This window comes from Falco punctatus (genome assembly GCF_963210335.1).
Source record: "Falco punctatus genome assembly, chromosome: 2".
NCBI lineage: Eukaryota > Metazoa > Chordata > Aves > Falconiformes > Falconidae > Falco > Falco punctatus.
In genome coordinates this window covers 64,568,808-64,589,385 of record NC_137581.1, presented here as the reverse complement: position 1 = coordinate 64,589,385, position 20,578 = coordinate 64,568,808, and the positions used below count along the sequence as shown (strand labels likewise).

Below are 20,578 nucleotides of genomic sequence, written 5' to 3'. Positions count from 1 at the left end.
GTAAATCCCAACATCAAAAGTAAACTGCAGAGTTGAGGCATGAGAAAAACTGTTTGAGCTTTTTACTTAGAAAAGAATTACTCCTCTCATAGCCCTTATTTGTTTGCGCCAGGCAATCTTGCTTATTCTCTTTTTAATGCTCTAAGAACCACAGTGGTTTCTTACCAGACCAGGATTACATTTAAAAGCCTACAGTGAGCTGGGTAAAGACCATCTCAGTATGTGTTGCCCATCACTAGCACAGATTCAGTTTTGAAATAAAGATTTATTATTCCTCAAGAGAGCTGTGGTCCCCAGAAAAAAGGACGACGCCCACACAAACCTATGAAAATTGTAATGCTGAAAGGAAGCACATTCTCAGCAGACAGCTACCTCCTCAAGTGGCTGGGCCTTGCTGTGAGAAGTAGGTAAGCTCCTACCTTCTTCAGAAGTCTGCATGTTTCTCCTCAGTTTTATCACTTCTCATGCAATGCAACAGAAATGAACGGTAATAGTGAGGAAGAGGAGAAGGGCCACGTACAGGGTGTCTCAACTGACAGAACATCCAAGGGCTTGAGCTTCAACCTTTATGTCTCAGGACAGAGGGGTACTCATACTGGTTTTTTGTTTGTCTGTTTTTGGGTTGTTTTTTTTTTCCCCCTCCTCCTTCTGTAACAGCCTTGGTCTCCTTTACCTTTTACACCTCACTACTTCTGTTCACTTCTTCCCTAGTCTCAGTCAGTCTGAACACTTTTCTTTTGCATTTGAACAACAAGGAAAGTAATTTTTGCATGTTCAGTTACATGCTCAAAGCATGAGCCACACTTGCTTCATATGCCTTCCCCTTACACTGAAGTTAGTATCTTAAAAAAATAAGTTTTTTAAAAAGGGGACAGTTCCATTGTTAAGACTTTCAAGAAAACAATTTGCGTTTTTAAGAAAAAAAGGATTACAATGCAAGATCTCCTAAAATTGAGTCAGCTGAAGTATGGAGCAACAGGGAGAATTTCCAACATACAACTTGTACTACAGCTACCATCTTGGATGAAGATATATCACTCAGCCATAAAAGTGGGATTATTTAGATTTTTGTCATGTTTAAAACCCACCTACCATTTATGCCATAACTAAACTGAGACCATTACTCGTGCCATCTACATATCCTAAATCAAACAAACCCAGCCTCCTTATGTGCAGCATTTCATGAATAATTTAGAATGGCAACTTCATTTCCTTTAGATCAGAACTTTAGCCCGTTGAGACAAGAAATCTTTACTACTCTTATTAAATATTTACTATATGGCTGTTCTGGCATCATCACAAGAAACACTGCATATAAATGTTATGCATTAGAAAAATACAAAAGCTACATTTAAAACATTTAAAAAGACACTGGCAAGTAGACAATAGGTGGGAAACACAAATAAAGCTGACAGCCTAAATTTCACTGCCAATTCTTTCCAGGACAAAAAGCATCCACATAAGACAGCTTAACCCTTTGCTTTAAGGTCAACATGCTTCAAGTAGTTTTCCATAAAATGGACATTTGTCAGTATCTGAGAAAAAATTAAGTAAAAACATTTTTAGTGAAGCAAAGAGACAGTCAACTTGTTTCCCCAGTTTTCCATCAGTGTGCAGATTTATAAAGGTCACAAGCATTTACCACCTTCATGTATGCAGTAATAGTGTATCTATCCCACTCTGCCAGCGACATTTCTACCTTCAGAACAGCAAACCTAACTAGGAGTGTAACATCCACAAGACAACCCATAAGATTATGCAGAATGCAGGGTCCTTAAAGTAACACGTTATCTTCAGTATCCCATTCCCTGTCACTGAAGGAAAGTTTCAACCTTACGTTAAATCTATGGTTTCACCAGGCTTTTACTGTCCTGGCAGTAGTCATATAACCATATCTCAAAGCAACAGACACATCACACTATGATGAGACTTAGTAAATCCATCGCAACTCACAGATTTAAAGGCACAGCTGCCCCCCAATCCACAGAGCTGCAATAACCACAACGGCTTGTAGGTATTTTTCTGGCAGGACTCGGCACACGCTGTAACACAACGCTTTTTCCCAGCGAGTCTCCTATAAACCACCAAAGGAACATGCTCCCTTCAGCCACTTGCTCTCTCTATCAACTTATTATTGTCTTCTATCAGTTTATCACAATCTGCAAACCACACGCCTGTGATATCAAGCTTCCAGATTTTAAGTTTTGTTTGAAGTGAAGCAGTAGCAACCGCTGCCCTCTCAAAAACTTCCCAGCCTAAGCATCAGATTGTTATGTCAACAAACACAAATCTTCCAAAACAGACCTGGACAAGACCAAATTAATGCTGGCTGGGAATTTTTCAGGTGATTCTCCCAGGTACAAAGCTTGCTTCCTAGCTAGCAGGCCAGGCTGAAGTTCGAAAGCCTTCAGTCTCCAAACAGCAAGGCACCTATTTCAAACTATTTTATTTCTAACTTTATTTTCTAACTCCCTTCCTAGCAACAAGCAACCAGGCCACAACACTGACCATTCTGCAGTCCCTTTCTCTGAAAGCAGAGGGTGAACACACCAACACTTCCCCACTGTAAAGAACAAAGTATCGCTGAGCTACAGTAAGCAAATCGCTACTGCGCTCAGCACCAGCTTTCAATCCTCATGTGCTGCCAGTCTGAATTGCCACCTCCAAATGCATCAATCAGACAGATACCCATTAAATTCAGAGCTGCACTTCTTCCTAGCACAGCCAGCCAGGACAGCTGCACCATCTTCTGTACTAATGACTTCAGAAGATTCTGAAAGAAAGTTCTGGCACTGATGTCCACCAAAAGAAGGTACTCCCATCATTACTGGAGATTGCTATATCCAGCGTGTTTTTCTTTTTAGTATAAAAAGAGTCATACAAATGGCATAATCATTTCAATCATATGCTTCAGCTCAGTTTGAGGGATATAACAAAAGCACATTTTGTTGGCTGTAGTTTTCCAAAGGCAGTTGGGTCTTCAAGAGAAGTGAAGGTCAATTTATCCCTCCTGCATAAGGATCACCACACCGCAACAGCTGATTTGGTCAGCTGGGGATCAGACGACCCAGATCAGATTGTGGGAAGGAAGGAGGAGATTTCTCTGTTAGGCCAGGAGAACTCATTTGGAGCTCACTATGCTATTTCCTCTAACTTCTCAAAAGGGATGCATATGAGAAGATGGGCAAAGAACCACACAGAAACCATACTGGCATATGATTACAGATTCAAGGAAGGTAACTGTGGAACAAGGAACCAGGAGACCTGAGCAGAAAGAGACCTATAAGAAAGGCTTTTAAGAAGAAACAGGAACCATAGTATGATTAGCTGAGGCAGCGCTAAAAGGGAAACTGAGGAACTGGAACAGATGCATCTGGGCTTAAACACCAGTATATTATTCTGAGATAGTGTGCAGAAGAACAGAGCATCCTAAACCAGCTGCAGAGGAAGCAGAGCTGGACAAACAGTGCTTTAGGAAGCCACATGAGGCTGTTAGATACCATGCAGAGCAAGGGTTGCATACTTTCTGGTATTGATACTAGCCAGTACCCAGGCTCAGAACTTAAGCCTTTTCAGGAGTGTATCCAGTGTTCTAAAGGCTGCTGCAAAACAGACTCACACCCAAGAACTGTGCAAGGTGAGACCAGATGTTTTCACACATTTGCCAATGAAATTAAACATTCTTAACAAAAAGCAACAGTTCATTTGTTTTATATAAATAAATGGAAAGACTGAGCCCAGTACAGACAGTATTATTAGTCCTTCAGAAGTCCTCTTCAAAGAGATGAAGAAAAATCTTCCTCCTGGAATAGTCCGTCAAAGCTTCCAGATCCTCTTTTAGAACATACATCTTAAGAGTGCATCCCACAATTTAAACCACTTAAGCTCGTAGATTCACTTTGCCTTTTCTTACAGGCAAACTCCAATCAGAAGCAGGAAAGCTGGCCTAATTTGCCAGTTTAGTGGTCAAGCTGTAAATAAAACTTCCAGCAAGCTTCAATTGACCACATAAGTGGAGAACAGAGAAGTATTTATAGCTTGCTCTCCCTCAGCCACCAGCTCAGAAACCACAGAAGGACACATCACAACACATGACTTCAAGCACGTGATACCAAGCATTCAAGCTTCCTTTTCAGCCAAGGATGACTCCTCTCCTATGGAATATTCTTTGACCTTCCTTCTCTGTTTGATACTTTAAAACAGAGATAGAAACCCATTGCATTAATATGCCCCAAACTATTTTAAGAAAATACAAGTCAGGAACACTGAGATCAAGGGAGTTTTACTTCCATACTTTCCTTCCAAACAGTCAAATAATCTTCACCACCTTTTACTCTACTTAAGGCTTCAGAACCTTTCCAAACTCTTGTCAGCTCTTAACCCAGTAAGAAGTCTTTCAAAAACAGCTTACAGCCTATTATCACAATCCAGTTTTCTTTTTTATGGTAATGGAATTGACTAAGTCTGTTTATACAGATGTCTAGAGTTGATGCTATTTTTATTTTCTATTTTCTTGCTATCATTCCCACACTCCCCATGCTGAACACACAGTTTCAACACATAAAAAATGCAGCTCCAGAATGACTTCTCAGAGCACATGCACCCACAGTCAGCACTCCACGGCAACACAACTATCTTGTCACGAAAGCTGAGACTGGCCAGCTTAAGTCTCAAGGGCACAAGCGTTTTCACACTATTTGTTACTAATTAAAGTCTAGTAGCTTTTCTTTTCCAGCCTCTCAGGTCACACTTACACATTACTAGCTTCCAAATTAAGTTATAGGCGTGGAGGCTCTTCAAGCTCCAGAACAGTTTCCCATGGACAGCTCGCTCTGCACCTAGCTACTCACTGCCACCCTCTTTCACAGACTTCCTCAAATATTATGAATATCTGCATTAAGGAACATGAATCAGTCAGCTTAACAAATCACTCAGAAGTTTGAAAAAAATCCATTTTTTTTATGGAAAAAGGTTTTGGAACAGCCACATGAGCAATTAAAGCCAGTAGGGAGTGATGACAATAACTGGGTATAGGCTGACCACAATAATTTTTCATTAACTGGAACAACAGGAACAAGAAGTACTTTAACCTAGTCAGGGCCACAGCTATTAAAGCCTCAGCTCCACCTACAGTAGTTTTTACTGTGCAGATAAACACAGGGATGTTGTTGTGAACCTCTGTTGAGGTAATCTTGAAGGATGAATGAACAAACACAACAAGTGGTATAATTACTGCTCAGAATAACAACCTGTGGAGTCTGTAGGTTATCACTTTTAAGATGTCACACAAGTTCATCCACAGAGCTTGTTTTAAACTAGGATATCTTACCATTACTGTCTGCTCAGAGATGAAAACCAGGATGCCTGCAAGAGAGGCAAAAGAGTATTTTCTCTTTTAAATTAACATTAAGCGGAAGTCAACAGTTCTTATTTTAGAATCAGAATAATGCAAGTTAGAAGGGATCTCTCCAGATCTACTCAATTTTTTTGCAAAGACTTAAAAAGTATAAAGCATTTTCAGACTAGTCTGACATTAACAGATGTTTTCTCTTACCTGTTTTAGAAATACCAAGTTTAAACAATTATTTTCAGAATGAATTAATTCCAGATATCCTTAGCAAAACAGTTCACATACACCTTATCTTCATGCAGAGAAAACCTTGATTATTAAGCATTTGACACTGGCCTTCACACTAAACCAAAGGAACCTCCCTTTACCATTCACCCACAGTTGCCTGTGAAAGGGTTAAAGGTGCTTATAGGTTTTCGCAATGTTAACAAAGGATTCCTGTGCTGGCTAGCATCCTTATTTCAGTAAAACATGTTCTAATATACACATGGGAGGAAATGCTAAGCATATAATGGCTGTTCCATTTCCCCCCCCTCCAAGTCATTATGCTTTGACTGCACTTAGCAGTTTGGGAAGGTCAAGCCATATGACACAAATGCTACAAGACAATGCACATAACAGGGTTAGTTTGGGAAAGAAAGGCTGGAGTTATTTCCTGGTTGGCTGGTTGTTTTTTAAGTAACGTTACCTCCAGTATGTAGACCCCCATATGCTTCTCCTCCTTCCATAAATCATAAAGCTTCTTGACATTTATATAAAATGTTAACTCCCATCTCTCCCAATTACTCCTTTTCTGATGCCGGATGCCACCCACAAAACAAGCCAGTGTTCCATGGATGTCAGCAACTTGTCAAATCAGCCCTGACTCATCAGTCATTGCTCCAGGATGTCACTACATCCCAGTTAGAAGAAACTACCTAGAACCCTGGCACTTGGCAGCACTCTCTCCCTCACAGTGAAACTTGCTACTACTTAACCCATTTCAGCTTCAAACCCTGAGCAACAGTTAACCTTTTTAGGAATGCAGCCATACATATTCATTGCCCAATGGTTTGTCACTCAGTGAAGTAAAACAGATGTCTCCAAGTAGCCAACAGCACATCCAAAACAGAAGGGAAAAGGAAGAGCAAAGCTGTCTCTACTGCCAGAGTCCCACCTGACAGCTCTCAAGAGCTATATGCCACTGCATCAGCCTGCTTAACGTTTCTGCTTTTGTCTTTTCTACCTACTATGAGAAACTGAAGAGAAGTCCAGATCACACCTTTAATCTTTAACAAGTGATCAGAAGGACGGACAAGACGCAGCCATCTGTAGCCAGCAGCAGCACCACAAATATGCTTTTTTCCCACTCCTGTGCCGATTAACCACCCAGCACCAGGCAGGAGGCTTCCCCTATGCCTGAGTCCAGGGGCTGTAAAGAACACTTTTCTGCTTTTCCCCAAGACACAGATATGAATTTGCAGTGGAGAGCGCAGTGGCACATGCCCCCCTCATCATAATACTCTTCAAAGAGCAGCTAAGTGCCACATAACCAAACAGCTGCTATTCTACAGCAAAAAAAGTTATTGTAATCAGAATTAAGTGGTCTGACTCAGGGCAGAGGGAGAAAGCAAGAAGAAAAGCCAACGCCACAGTTCTACTAGCCTTAAAGGTTTGCAAGTATTTGCAGTTGTCTCATTTGATGACTCAACTACAACCATGAATCAAACTGTTTGGCTTTTGTCGTCATTTTTTAGCATACAAAAAAGCAAACTGAAAATAATAATGCATTTAAGATACTTATAATTTGTTATAGGCAGGAAAATAGCAAAGGAATACTGGTATTTTAATTCTACATGCCCAGCAGAAATCTAGCTTCAAGTAATTTTTTTAACATATTTTAAAAAACATATATATACACTGACATAAAAGCTCTTTGAACAAGTTACAGCAGATACAATTAGAGTAAAAATATTCAAGGTGACCTTTTCACTTCTTAGCAAGGAAGTCAGGGGCTTAAAATCCTTCCTGTAAGAAAAAGAGAGAAGCCTTTCGAATTTGAGGCCTCCTGGGCCGAGAGACAGGAGATGCAGAACTACAATACAGACTGCCATATATGAACTCATGATTATACCTGCCTGTGTTCACCATGCTCTGCTTCACACAAGCATGTGAAGCTTTCCTATTGCTTCTGTGTTGTTACAGCCATTAAGTATGGACGTTTAACATCCTTATGTCAGACAAAAATATAAAGCAGCAAGCAACATATTCATGGATCATATTAAAGTGATCATGCAGTTCAGGGCTGAGGACAGCGCTTTTTTAATTTTCCCTTCATTTCTCCCCTCCCAAAGCCAATACACAGGCACCTCCTACGAAATTAGGCCATCTGGTCACCTGACAACTGCAAATAGTAAGCTGTCAATTAACACCCATTAAAGAGATTAACAATACTACAGCATTCACAGGTGAAGTTATGATAACCCTGTAAACTAGTTTTGGGTTTGTTTGTTGTTGGTTTGGTTTTTGTTTTGGTTTTTTGTTTGTTTGTTTTTTAATCTTGGAAGGTGAAAGAATTTTGTAGTTGTGCTCAATGACTGTCATTAAACAGACTTCTTATCTCGGCTTTAACGCACTTGTCCCCATCCTCCCCACTACGATATTGAGGACCAGCCATACATTTAAGTGGCTATATATATGTTGTACAGAGGATATACACTCCTGCAAAGAACTTAAAGTCAACAAGGACTAGTGTATTTGTTCAGAACTCCTAGAACTGCTTTAGTTGAAGGTAGTCAGGAATTGAAACTCTGAGAAAAAAAGGATAAAAATACTCACATTCTTAGAAATGAGACAGTATAAGGCATTTTAAAATCTATGTATTGGATTTTAAACATTACATTAACTTGAAAATGTTTGTAATACTTGAGGTTACCCAAGAAATTATTTTTTTAAATTATTTTTTTAAGCCAAGGTGAACAGAAGGCTTTTATTAGAGTCAAGATTTCCAAAGTTCAACCGGTGATCAGGAAGCTAGAATATAAAAGACTAAGATAACTCTTAAGATCACATTTCCTATTAACATAATTCTTCTGATAAATCAAAGAAAAGGAAACTACACATGATATACTAGAAAGGAATTCTAGCAGCTATTCTGTAACACACACAAAACACCAACGAACAACAGCAATTCAGTATATTCCATGTTTACAGAGAAAATGCTGAGCATTAAACTACAGAAAAGCACTAACATTAATCAATCAAAACCTGCTTATACTATAAGGAGTCTTTTTGACCAAAGCAAAATGTCCAGCCTGAACTTATTTACATCATATTTCTCCTAACATCATCACAAAAGTTAATTATTCTTTAGTTATGCTTGGTCAATAAACTGTTTTGAGCCTACCTTTGCAGCATCCTTTCTTATACATATCATATTTCACATAATGAAAGAATATGTTTCTACACAGGCACATTTTATAGCAAGATCAAATGGCAGTCTAGTTTTTAATAGCTTTCATGGCACTTAAAACTTAACAAAGAAAAATAACACTGTAGAGTAAGCAGGACATCAGCTTTCCCAACATTTCCTCCACATTCGTTATACTCCCCCCAAAACACATCCAGTGATTGGTATGCCATTTCTCTTGCCAGCGCATTTTGATATTAGGACCATTTACACAGCTCAAATCATAATGATAGACTGAAAGTTACCAGGATTAAAATATCTGAAGATTGAAGGCATGTGAGGGCATAGCATCAAGCCAAAGCCATAGGCAAAGATGCCAGATGTCTTTTAACAGAAGACCACAACTCTCCTTGAAGTCAGTTTTGGGACCCCAGGAGCCAAACACTCCACTCATTCAGGAAGCACTGTTTATGTCAGTGAGAGATTAGAGTTTATTAAATTCCAAGTCCCCTCAAATACAATGAAATACCCAGACTTCAACTTTTTCTGAACCACCCTTCCTCAGGTGTATTATCATCCAAAACCAAGATTACTCCAGACTAGTATTCCGCAAGGAACAAAACTAAAGAAACTATGACTGTCAGTAACCTACCTACAACTGCTAGTAATAACTAGCAATTGCGAGAGCACTCTCTCAGAGGCAAGTGTCATTCAACTTTTTTTTTGTAGCTTTGCAGTCTACTATCCACACTTGATAGAAATCAGTTAGTTCTACCATTTACAGGATGGATTTGGCAGCCAAACCTTCTCCACAATACACACAGCCATTCTTCCCCTCACATTAATCTTTATGCTGTCTTACACACATCATACACGTTCCAGTAACAGTAGTATTTTTCATGGTTTTATTTTGTAATGGACTCCTGACAAATACAGCAGTTTAATGTTAGCTTTCAAATGGCACTGCGGATTCAGACCCACCTGAAGAGACGCCACATATTCATTATGAGTGACATAAAATAGCTATACAAGCACAGATAATGAATACTAGTGTTTGTACCTCATTTAATCATTTGTGCAAACAATGCATTAATAGTACTTTGAAAAGATGTGAAGGGCTACTACGTAAAATGCTAAGCATGAACTGCAAGTTACTAATGCAATTCAGATAAGAAATCCATTTGAGTTCATCTACTCTTCTACTTCACGATGTAAATTAGAAGCATTAGAGACAAAAAAAACCCTACTTGGTAAACAGTTCAGTTCCTCCACACAATTCTCACCAGACAAGTACATCATACATAAAGTTTCTTTTCTGCATATAACCATTTTGATTATTAACATTAATTTTGCAAAACTTTACTGGCACATTAGCTGATGTGCTTTTCAGAGGATTTCACAACATCCTATCTTGGTGAAGTAGAGGAAGAGCCTAATTGTCCTTAATCCTCTATTCAAAATAGGTTAGATGAAATCCTCTTTCGACTGAGGCAAAGAGATTAGTCAGTGCCACCAGGAAAAAGAAACACTATTCCCCCCCTCATCCTGCCCCATATCTAGATGAGTTTAATGATTAATGAAGGAAACAAATTAACCAGTCTCCTATTTCAAAAAAAAAAAAAAAAAAAAAATCAGTCTACAGGGAAGAACAGAACAAATGGAAAAGTATCCCTATGAAATCTCGAAATTCTTAATTTTTCATGCTTGCAGTAAATACCATGACAACACAATTAAGAACTAGCATGCCAGAACAGTTTCATAGTATACCTCAGTAACCAGACAGAAGAGTTAGCATGAAGCACCCCGTCCCCTGTGTTTTTTTAAATACCAACACACTGGATCCCTGGTAAATCTTGGTGTAATTGTGGACGTTGTCAAATGGTCTGCATACAATTCCAGGAAGTACATGTGCACACACCTGCACATGAATGCATGTGCATATATGCAGATGGAGGAATAAAGGGGGAAATCCGGGGCAGCAAAAGAGAAGTAGTGTAGAACACTTAGGTCAGAAGAAAAACACAACTCTAAACCATAGTCATTATAGGCTTCTGTCCACAACCAGCTTCAGTCCTGCAACATAGTAATTTTATTACCTGAAAGCATTAAACTACCCGTACAACTCCTCTCTGTGGAAAAGCTGGGTAACACTCTCAACCCCATCCTAAGGTAAAATAAATGCAGAGACATTAACATCCAGATCCACAAAAATATTTAGGTGCTTTATCAGCCTGTGGTCTTCTGTGATGTTCAAACAAACTTCTCAGCCACTGCCTCGTCTCATCAGTCTCCTAGGACAATCCAGGCTAGGCTGTCAGTTTCTTCCTAGAAAGAGTACATTTTTAAGGTAGTATGAAAAATACTCAACTTGCCACTTTTAAATCAAAGCTAAATTGAAAAAAAAACAAACCAAAACACTTCTCGTGATGACTCAAAAGCATGTGTGCCACAGGCTTCTCGAAGTAATTTCTGAGAACGATGAAAAAAAACAATCAGTCTCTGTATGACATAAAAAAAAAAAAGAATCCTTGGTTTGCCTTGTCTACCTGCAGCTGTTGCCATAGCAATTACAGCAGAGAAGATAATACCATTCCAGTGTCATTCTGCCTCATAGCTCAGGATGAGCTTCAACTAAAACATCCCTTGACAATTATACAAATAGAAATACTACATTATCCTGTGAAATAGTAAACCAGTAGAATAAGCAGCCTTATCTCTGGAAAAAATATAATCTGACTAAAAGACTTACATGAGGAAAGGCAGCCTATTTTGCTTAAAAAAAAAACAAACCCACAAACACACCAGTGAAGTTGAATCCAGTTGCATAACAGGTGCTAAAACATCTGCTCAGTCTTTTCTGTGGCGCAGTTTTCTCCTGGTTTTTGCTGCCTGCCACACCTGCACAAGACATGGAGGAGGCATCTCACCGTCAATCAAGTTGCAGCTCCTCAAGAAACACAACTCCCTCCTAGTTGCACTTAACCCTAGTTTCTTTAAACAAGTTTGTTATCCCCATCCCAGCACAAACATTAGTCATCTATGATATTCATGGAACATTTTACTTGTTAGCTCCCTTACTCTTTCTAAGTGTTTTGGCTTTAAAAAGCAGGCTTATTAGAAAATCCAATTCCCTCTTGCCACTTTTCTTGTTGCCATTACTATTGTATGACAGGAGCAAAAAAATCAATGAGAACAAGCGATCTGAAATGTTCAGCTATACATGTGCTCCGCTGCACCGTGCCCTCTTCCATTCCCAAGAATTATTTTGAAAAAGCTCCCTGCTTTCAGTACTGATACAAGGCATAAAAGCAGAACTATATTTTTTTTTTCAAAAAACACGCTATCAAAAGACAAAAGTAACTATGCAGTTCTCAGAAGAGATAAGTATTTTCAATGCTAAAAATGGCAAGGTTAAAAGTTCTTGATCTATTTTAAGTCACTGAAATACTTCTACAATTTAGATGCTCCAAAAGCAATGCTTTCTGCTATCAGAGATCATCTGATGAGTGCAGATGAGCAATATTTTGTAGTCAATAGCAACCAGCTTGTAATATGTACTCTGGCTTCCTGTAAGTGAGCTGTTTTACATATGCAATGTCCTATTTTAATTTGTTTAGTCTCAAAAGAAAGAGAAAATTATGTTTTTCTTGTGTAAATTAACTAATTGATGGGGTAAGGGGAGGGGAAAAACAAAGCCAATGCAATTCTCCATGTTTATTGCCCCTCAGCAGTAAGAAACTGATGGGGAAAGTGTCTGGGTTGTGGGGGGTTTTTTTGAGCCTCCCATTATACCGAAAACTTTACGGAACCAGAAAGAACGCAAGAGTCACTACCAGCACACAAGAATTAGTTAGATTTGCAGAAGTGCCAAATCCTGTCAGCCACAACCAACATTCAGCAGAATTAACTTCTGAGGTAAGTAAAGCTTTCAAATTTTGCTTTTTTTAAGTGACAGGCTGAGAAGTATGCAGGCAGCACTCTATACAGACTCTTCCTCTCCCCACCCCACCCCCCCACCCCGCCAAAAAGAAAAAGCAATTAGGAGAATAACAAAGCAGTGGTGCTTGGGGAAACAGGAATTCAGAAGTTACTCACGCTGTTAGACTCACTCCGTCACACCCTCCACACCAGGAAGAACTGGTACCCATAGTGAAGCAGAGATGTGAGATGGGAAGCATCTCAGGTTTCAAGAAAATGTTTTGACACTGACTTGCACAAGAGATTACAAAAACACATTACATACCAAGGATAGGCACAAACACTTAAGAAATGCAGGTTACTAATCGCTGACTTGTGAATACACACATAGGTCCTATTGTGAATGTTTTTTGTAGTCAGGACATTTTGCAGACCCTACAGAAACACATTTACATGACATTTAAAACTTAATATTTTGTCGAGTTCTATCCCTGGAATTAAAAAAAAAAACCACACACACACACAAACTTTTTGTCTTATTTTAAGTAACAGCTAGGAAGAAAACTATGTTTATGTTAACAGGACACTGACCAAGAAGTATCTGGACAGCACTAGTTTGATACCAGTCCTCAAAGGTGCAGAAAATCTCGGTAACTACAAGCAAAAGCAAAAACTGGAATGCAAGGGTACCCTTGCAGGTATTAACTGAACTTCTATTAAAAACAGTAGGTCATCTGAAATGCTTGGTAAATGGACTGTCTTTTTAGACACAAATAATTCCAGAGCACTGAGGCTTACAATTTCACCAACTTTCAGGTCAAAACAGTTATCAACCTTTGCTGTATCACAGCTAGGTGAGTGGAAAAAACCCTGAAGCTCGATATTAATTTATGTCCACTAAGACTACATACATGAGTAAAACACTTAGGAAATCTAATTAGAAAAGTTTTACAATTATACTGTCAATAAAACCAACAAAATTGTTTAAACCAATGACCAAAAGCCACAGCCCGTCATGAAATTTAATAGAGAACTTACTAAAAACCTCTAAAGTAATGTCACATTTTGAGAAAATGATTGACTAGCCTAACCAGGATTAAAGTTGACCCACTACTATAAAAGTGAAAAATAAAGCATCCATTTCTGAAATCATTTATTCCAACCTCAAAAAAAAAAAAGATTTTTCAGATATATCTGCAGAACTAGTAGGCCAGCAGCTTCCCAGAGGCTAGAGCTGTAATAAATCACTGCTCCTTCTGGAATGAAATCCAATCTGGCACTATACACATTTAGGAGATATTTACACAGGCAACAAATACTTAATATCCAGATTTGTAATCCTGAAGTAACAGGAGAGCCTGAAAGAGGAGAAGCAATAAAGCGGCAAGATCTCTAAATACACTACATAATAGAGGCAAAACTGTTCAGTAATACAGACCTCTGACCCAGTACTATTTATTGTACAACAACCCAAAGCCATCAACCTGGGCAGGAGCATTTAGTGATGAGGCTCAGCTGTCTTACAAATACAGAACAGACTGTCACCATAGGCTGCAAGATGTTTAGCAACTACTTGGTGTCCAAACAAACGTATGCTAAAGAGTGACATTTTCCCAGATCGCCCAGATATATTCAAATCCACAATATTCAGGAATATCCAAATCCACATTCAGCCATAAACAGCTATTGTGAACATACAAAAGATATATGCTACATGTTTTAAGGAAAGTGTCCATTTTATGAGAGACAGATGTCATCAAGGCTTGTTTTAAGATTATTAGCCATCCCTTGACTATAAGGAGGAAAAACTTTGGAAGTCCCATGATCAGCAAGAAATAAGTTACCAGAGGAAACCAATGCACGTGCAGTTATTATGGGCAGAACACATTGCTTAATGATATCCACACAGTGTCCCAAATATGACGACAAAATGGAAGCTAATCTTGTATGGGCATGATTTTTATTATTGTATGTTTGGGTTTTTTCCCCTAACTAGTGCACTGCTTAATATTAAGCTAACAAGCTCCTCTCATTACTGAGTACACAGCAGGCTCTGCATGACACTTACAGGACAGCACACACTAATTCCGTATTCTCAGGCTGCTGTCCCTAGGGTAGCACACATCCTCTAGGGAATGTACAAACAATTCAAGAAGACAGAAAAGCATGTTGTTTGATGCAAAAGCAATATCCAAGAAAAGATATTCTATAAAAATGTAACATGACAAACAGTATACTCCCTCCGACAGTTTTCATACTACCCCCACATAGTCATTATTTCCATTATTTGGGAAAGTAAATTAAACAATATAGTTGTCAAAGTTTATCTTATTGTAGAATGCTTATTCTGGTTCTGTGCTTCCTCATAGTCCAAAAGCTATATGCAAAGATGTCTCTATTTTGTTACTTGAAGATACCTCTACTACAGCTCATACAGTTTGAAGCCATAAAATATATAGAATAATCTCATTAGATGCAATTAAGAAAAGCTACATTGCTATATTTCAGCTTGAAGGATCACAAAGCATTTAGAAAATGACACTGAACTCCATGTCAGCTGTACTGCAGTAAAACAAACACCTTTTATATAGAAAGTTAATTTATAGGACTGTTGGCGAAAAATGTGTATGGCTGCAGTAATGGTAAGGAGAAGTTAAGAGCTGAAGTGAAAACAAACAAAAAAAAACCTTGCAGGATGGATATAAAGAGGCAGGGCAACAGAACGTCAGTTTAAAAATTTAGTAAGAGAAAGACATCACTGCCTCTGTCCTAAGAGACTACACCATCTCTTGGTGAAGAGATATGAACTACAGTATGACTAGCATGCGGAGCATGTATCTATTCAACACACGATACTGAACTGTTCCAATGCCTGGAAGATACAAAGGCAACACTCAAAGCAGGTAAAACAGATAAAAGCCAACAGATACTTGAAAATGCTAATCAGGAAACTGACTTCAACTTGAACTGACAGCACCCAGCCATCGTTATGCTTCCACAGGGCCTTGAAGATACATGCTATTTTGCACTGCTTCAGGACAGCAACTGCAGGAACAGCAAGGGAAAGGGGAATAGGGGGACCTTCACAATCAGAACAGGAATGCTGATATTAAATTATGCCTTTATGTCCTACAACGTATAGTACAGAGAAAGAAAAAAAGTGATGCAGAACTCTTGGAAATTATCCTATTAGAAGTGTCCATTAGTACATTACATAGCAACTGTTTGGTAGCCCAAGATCATACCATAAGAGCTCCCAGCTACCTCAACAACTTCTCCAGACTGCGTCAACCAAGGTTCTCAGGCTAATTCAGAGACCAGCCTGCTCTGGGAAGGACCTGCAGCTGAACAAGTCCAGGACACAACTGGCAGAACAAAAATCCATTGCTGTAGAACCTGAATCACTGAATAGCTTCTGTAGAGATTTTAACTAAACCCAAGCTTAAGCCTACTTTGGTATAAGCACAAGATGTACCAATCCTCTACGACACTCCTGCAAAAATGTCAATGCCTTGTTTCCCTTATGAAAAACCAGCTTGAAAAGAGGCAAGCAAATCTACACTTGTGAGGTATGGCTGGTGTGTATAGTGCTTGGGTGAACTATGGAGTGATACTGCTGACATGCATCTGCTGCTCATGTACAGCAGCCCATTTCAGGCCCAGCATTCAAACTATTTTCACTTTCACTGTGTGTAGCTGTACAAAAAAATAGTTGAGCCATAGAGATTAAAAAGAAAAAAAGAACACAACACACAGCTCACCAGATCTGAATGGCCTTACTGAAATCATGAACACTAAATTTATTTAGAGTTGCTTTTTTCAAATTGATCTTTCCTTAGAAGAAAAGATACAAAATTAAGTAACAAGGAATGCAAAAGAATAAGAAGCAACAGGTGAAAACACACAAGGCAGCCTGGAACCAGCTAAGCAATTATCTAGACATAGCCCATTGCCATACCTACAGTACAGAGAGTAGTGTGATCCAGGAAACAGGAACACCTCCTCACATGGGATATAATAATGTTTCATTTTGCTTTTAGACTGCTGAATTACTCTCATCAGCAGGCCAGGAAAGTGATGACAATCCACAACTTAAAAGCTCAAGTGCCTTATTTTCAGCATACTTTCTTCTGATACACATGCTCATCTTATAAAATAACTACTTAACTACTCTCAAGCATCTTTCATATACAACACTTAAGTCCACTTTGAAATAAACATTATGCAGAAGAGATTTAGGGACCACAGTATGCTTTGTGCACAATGAATGTGCTGTTTGTACAGGCTCCAGATGTGAGCACAAACACACACATAAAAAAAAAATCTTAAACCAAATACGACAGTTCGATCAGCACTGACACATCACTACACCCAAACTGATCCTGCCTTGCTTCCAAGCAGACCTCAGCACCGATCAGGAGCTTTGCATATCCATAGAGACTACTGCTTCTCTTATACCTCATTGTATTTTGAGTATTCTCCTTCCCTCAGGGCCACTTTCTAAGGATCCATACACACATAGCTGCTTTCAGTAGTCACCTCTCCATTCTCTCCTCATCCCACATAATACCCTATTGAAAACAGGAAAACAAAATCCAGCCTTTTCTTCATCTCTGCTATTTTTCTTCGTTCATACTAGTCTTCTTGAAGAAGAAAGACTTCAGCCTGTATTATGTGGAGACAACATGCACAAAACTAAGTGTATTTACTTGTATTTACTTTCATGGTCAGACTATGAAAGATGCCTCAAAGAGTACTCGCTGCGTAGGAGGAAGAGATGGATGTATCAGAAAATCCCAGTTCTCTCTCCCCATCTTTTTTTTGTTTGGTTGGGGTTTTTTTTGTTTGTTTTCCTCTACACCCAGTAGCAAAAATCTCCAGTTTCCTGGTACTGGTGGTCCTCGACTCTTGTATTGTCTAACCTCGCACTTACTGGCATTCTGCTAATTTACTAAAGCCATTATCCTGAACATTTGTCAGGGGTTCAATGAAACTGCATTCGCACTCACTGATGCGCCTCTGCCTATGCTTGGATCCACTCTAACGCGCTACTGATTTGCTCTTTCGGACGGTACGGGTGGGGGAAAACATGCTGGCCAACGAGCAAGACCAACCCTCTTTCCCCAAAGTACACCCAGTTCAGTGTGTCTGCATCTTAACCACGCACACCTACAGAAACCTGGGACTAATCCGAACATTCCATTCGCCTGTGTATTTAAATTGGACAATTCCACAAAACGCAGCCTGACTGCAACAGGGTAACGAGGAGATAAAAAAAGGGGGGAAAGAAAAAAAAAAACCCAACTCCAAACCTAGAGGTTTTATCTTCCCCAATAACTACGCACCTCTGCGCGCTAAATTACAGCGCTTTGAACGCGGGTCAGCCCGTCCCGGTTCAGCGAAGGGCAGCCCGGCCGCCAGCCGCCCGGGCAGCGGGGCACCAGCCAACCACCGCGCACCCCCCGTGCCCGGAGGGAGTCCCGGGCAGCGGCCCCCAAGCCCCCGGCCGCGCCACAGGACCGCCCAGCTCCCGAGCGAGCCCTTCCCTCCAGCCGGAGGCCATAGCGCGGTGCGGCTGCCCCGCCGCGACTCGCACGGCTCCCCGGGGCTTGCGGCCGCGCCGCTTCCCCCCGGCTCCCCCGTGCGCGGCGGTACGGGCTGCGCTCCCAGGGGGAGCCCCGGACCGGGCTGCCTCCGAGGCCCACCCCGCGGCGGGTGAGGGGGGGCGGCCCCGCCGGGACGGGCCCGGCCGGCAGTACTCACGTATCGGCTCACGAGGGTCCGGAGGAGGCTGCAATCCATGGCGGCCGGCCGCCGCTGCCCGGGCACTCAGGACCGCGCCGCCGGGTGCTCGCCGGTGCCGCCGGGCTCCCTGGCTCGCCTCACTTTCCACATTCAGGGAGCCGCGCTCGCCCCGCCAGACCGCTGTCACCCCGGCCCGGCGCTCGCCACCGTCCTCGGCTATGCCATGTGCTCGTCGCCGCCGCCGCTGCGGCGCGGCGCCCCGCGGCCCCTCATGCCCCGCCGCCGCACCACTTTCGCGGAGAAGAGGCGGAGAGAAAAGCCGCCGCCAACCACTGCCGAGTCGGCGGGCGCTCAGGAACGGCCCGCCCGGCTCCCGCCCCCCGCGCCGCTCTGCCCGCCCCGCCCGCGCCGCCCAGGGTTTATCCGGCGGGCGGGGGGTGGCCGCCCCCGCGCCGCTCCCCCTCACACGCGCGGACCGGCCCGGCCCCAGCCCGGCTCGCGCCGCTCTCGCTTTGATCTCGTCGGGCGGCCCCGGCAGCGCACGTCACGCGGGGCGGGCGGGCGGGCATGCGCGCGCCGCCGCCGCCCCCCACCCCCCCACCCCCCGCCTTTCCACACACGGCGGCGGGCGCGGCGCCCGCGGAGCTTCAGTGTCCTGGTGCCCGCCGCTGGGTAGGGGCTCCCTGGCCGGGGACCGGCCTGGCGGCGAGCGCAGGGGGCATCTACCCTGCCGAGGCGAGAAAAGCGCTTAAAAACCTGTCGTCGCCTCCCCACCCGCCCCCGGTGCTCCTCCGGGCCGCGCTGCCTGCCGCGGGTCGCGGCGGGGCGGCAGGAGCCAGGTGCCAGGCGGGCGCCCCGCGCCGGGGAAGGTGGGAGGCCGGGAGGCACGGAGCACCGGGGAGCGGCCGCCGCGCCCTTCCGGGGAGCTGCGGGGCGGAGGTGCGGGCGGCCCGGCGGCGCCCAGCCGGCCCCGGGCACCGCGAGGCGCCCTGCCGTCGGTGCCCGGAGCGAGGGGACGCCCGCGCTGCTGTGGCGGCCCTGCGGAGCGCGGCGTGCCTCGCGTCAGACCGCAGGCAGGCTCCAGTGCCTGTTACCAGTACCGGGCGGCAGGGCTGGATTGGGGTAAAAGCAAAGTCCCCCTGGCGCAGCCCTGCGCCGGTTCCTCGGCGTTCCGAGCCGCGGCGTCGTGTCGGGCCGCAGAACAGGCGGAAACTTCCCCGTCCGGAAAGCGGAGCGGGAGCAGCTGAAAGAACCTGTGCAGTGTCTGAAGCCCCAACGTTACAGCCCTCATAAGCCCGCAAACCGTAGAAATTAGTTGTCCTAGTTGAAGGGTTAAGCAGGAGTCAGCAAAAAATGTGCACGAGGATAAACGGGAGCCTGGTTTTAGTAGTTTGTGGGGTTTTTAAGATGCCTGAAAGAACACGTTTAGAGGGCTTTGTTTTCCTCAACTGTTGTGTTTTCATGCCATTCATACCAAAGGACTCACTTAGGTTTGTAAGAGTATTGTAGCCTGGTACTACTCTGTACAACTCAATAGAAATCTAAGACTTTCTCCAAAATTATTTGGAAACTATTAATTTAGTAAAATTCAATGTTTTACTAAAAAGTTAATTCTATCAAAAACAAAATCAAAAGCATTTTATACTTACGAAAATCCATTCCCCCCCTTCAGCAGCAATCACGTGAGCAGTCCTTTATTACCTAGCTTATGGCCAAAACTTGGCAATTTTTGTTCCTTGGATTTCTATGTTGTCACAATTCAGTAGTTCTCTAGATACCATAAAATCTTTTTAACTCAAAGAGTACCTGAATTTCCAATATAACTAACTTACGTGGAAAAAATTGAGATTACGCTATTTAAGATCATCACAAATACTAAGAGGAAGGACATATGACCGATTCTTTACAGGTCACCTTTAATTGAGATGCATTATATATGCTCAGCATTTTTTATTACTGGTTAGAATGCAAAATGTATAATTTAATGCACAGTAAGTGCAGTGTGGTCAAGCTAATGTTGCTTTTCAAACTCTAAAGTGATGATGTTGGTCTAAAACCCAATTTTCTTCATTTTGGTCACTACTAAGAATTTATATTCATTTTGCAGCACCTCCCATTTTCATGCTTCTATTTACAGACTTGACACTTCTGTAACATAGGTTTTTGTACTTAGATTT

General features: G+C 42.1%; 1 protein-coding gene across 9 annotated transcripts in view; it reads right to left on the bottom strand.

Moving 5' to 3' along the window:
• ATP11A (ATPase phospholipid transporting 11A) overlaps positions 1 to 19,557 on the bottom strand; it is a 132,401-nt gene extending 112,844 nt beyond the window's left edge. For 4 of the 9 annotated variants that reach the window (XR_013926139.1, XM_080376045.1, XM_080376048.1 and 1 more), the window contains exon 1: positions 18,420 to 19,555. Coding sequence is in view for 8 of the 9 variants with exons in the window: in XM_080376045.1 (XP_080232171.1) it covers positions 18,420 to 18,458 (39 nt within the window). In the remaining variant the exon portion in view is untranslated. Of the gene's footprint in view, positions 1 to 18,419 lie in introns of all 9 variants that reach the window. The other 5 variants (XM_080376049.1, XM_080376050.1, XM_080376051.1 and 2 more) reach the window with 2 other exon arrangements.
• Positions 19,558 to 20,578: the final 1,021 nt, after the last annotated feature.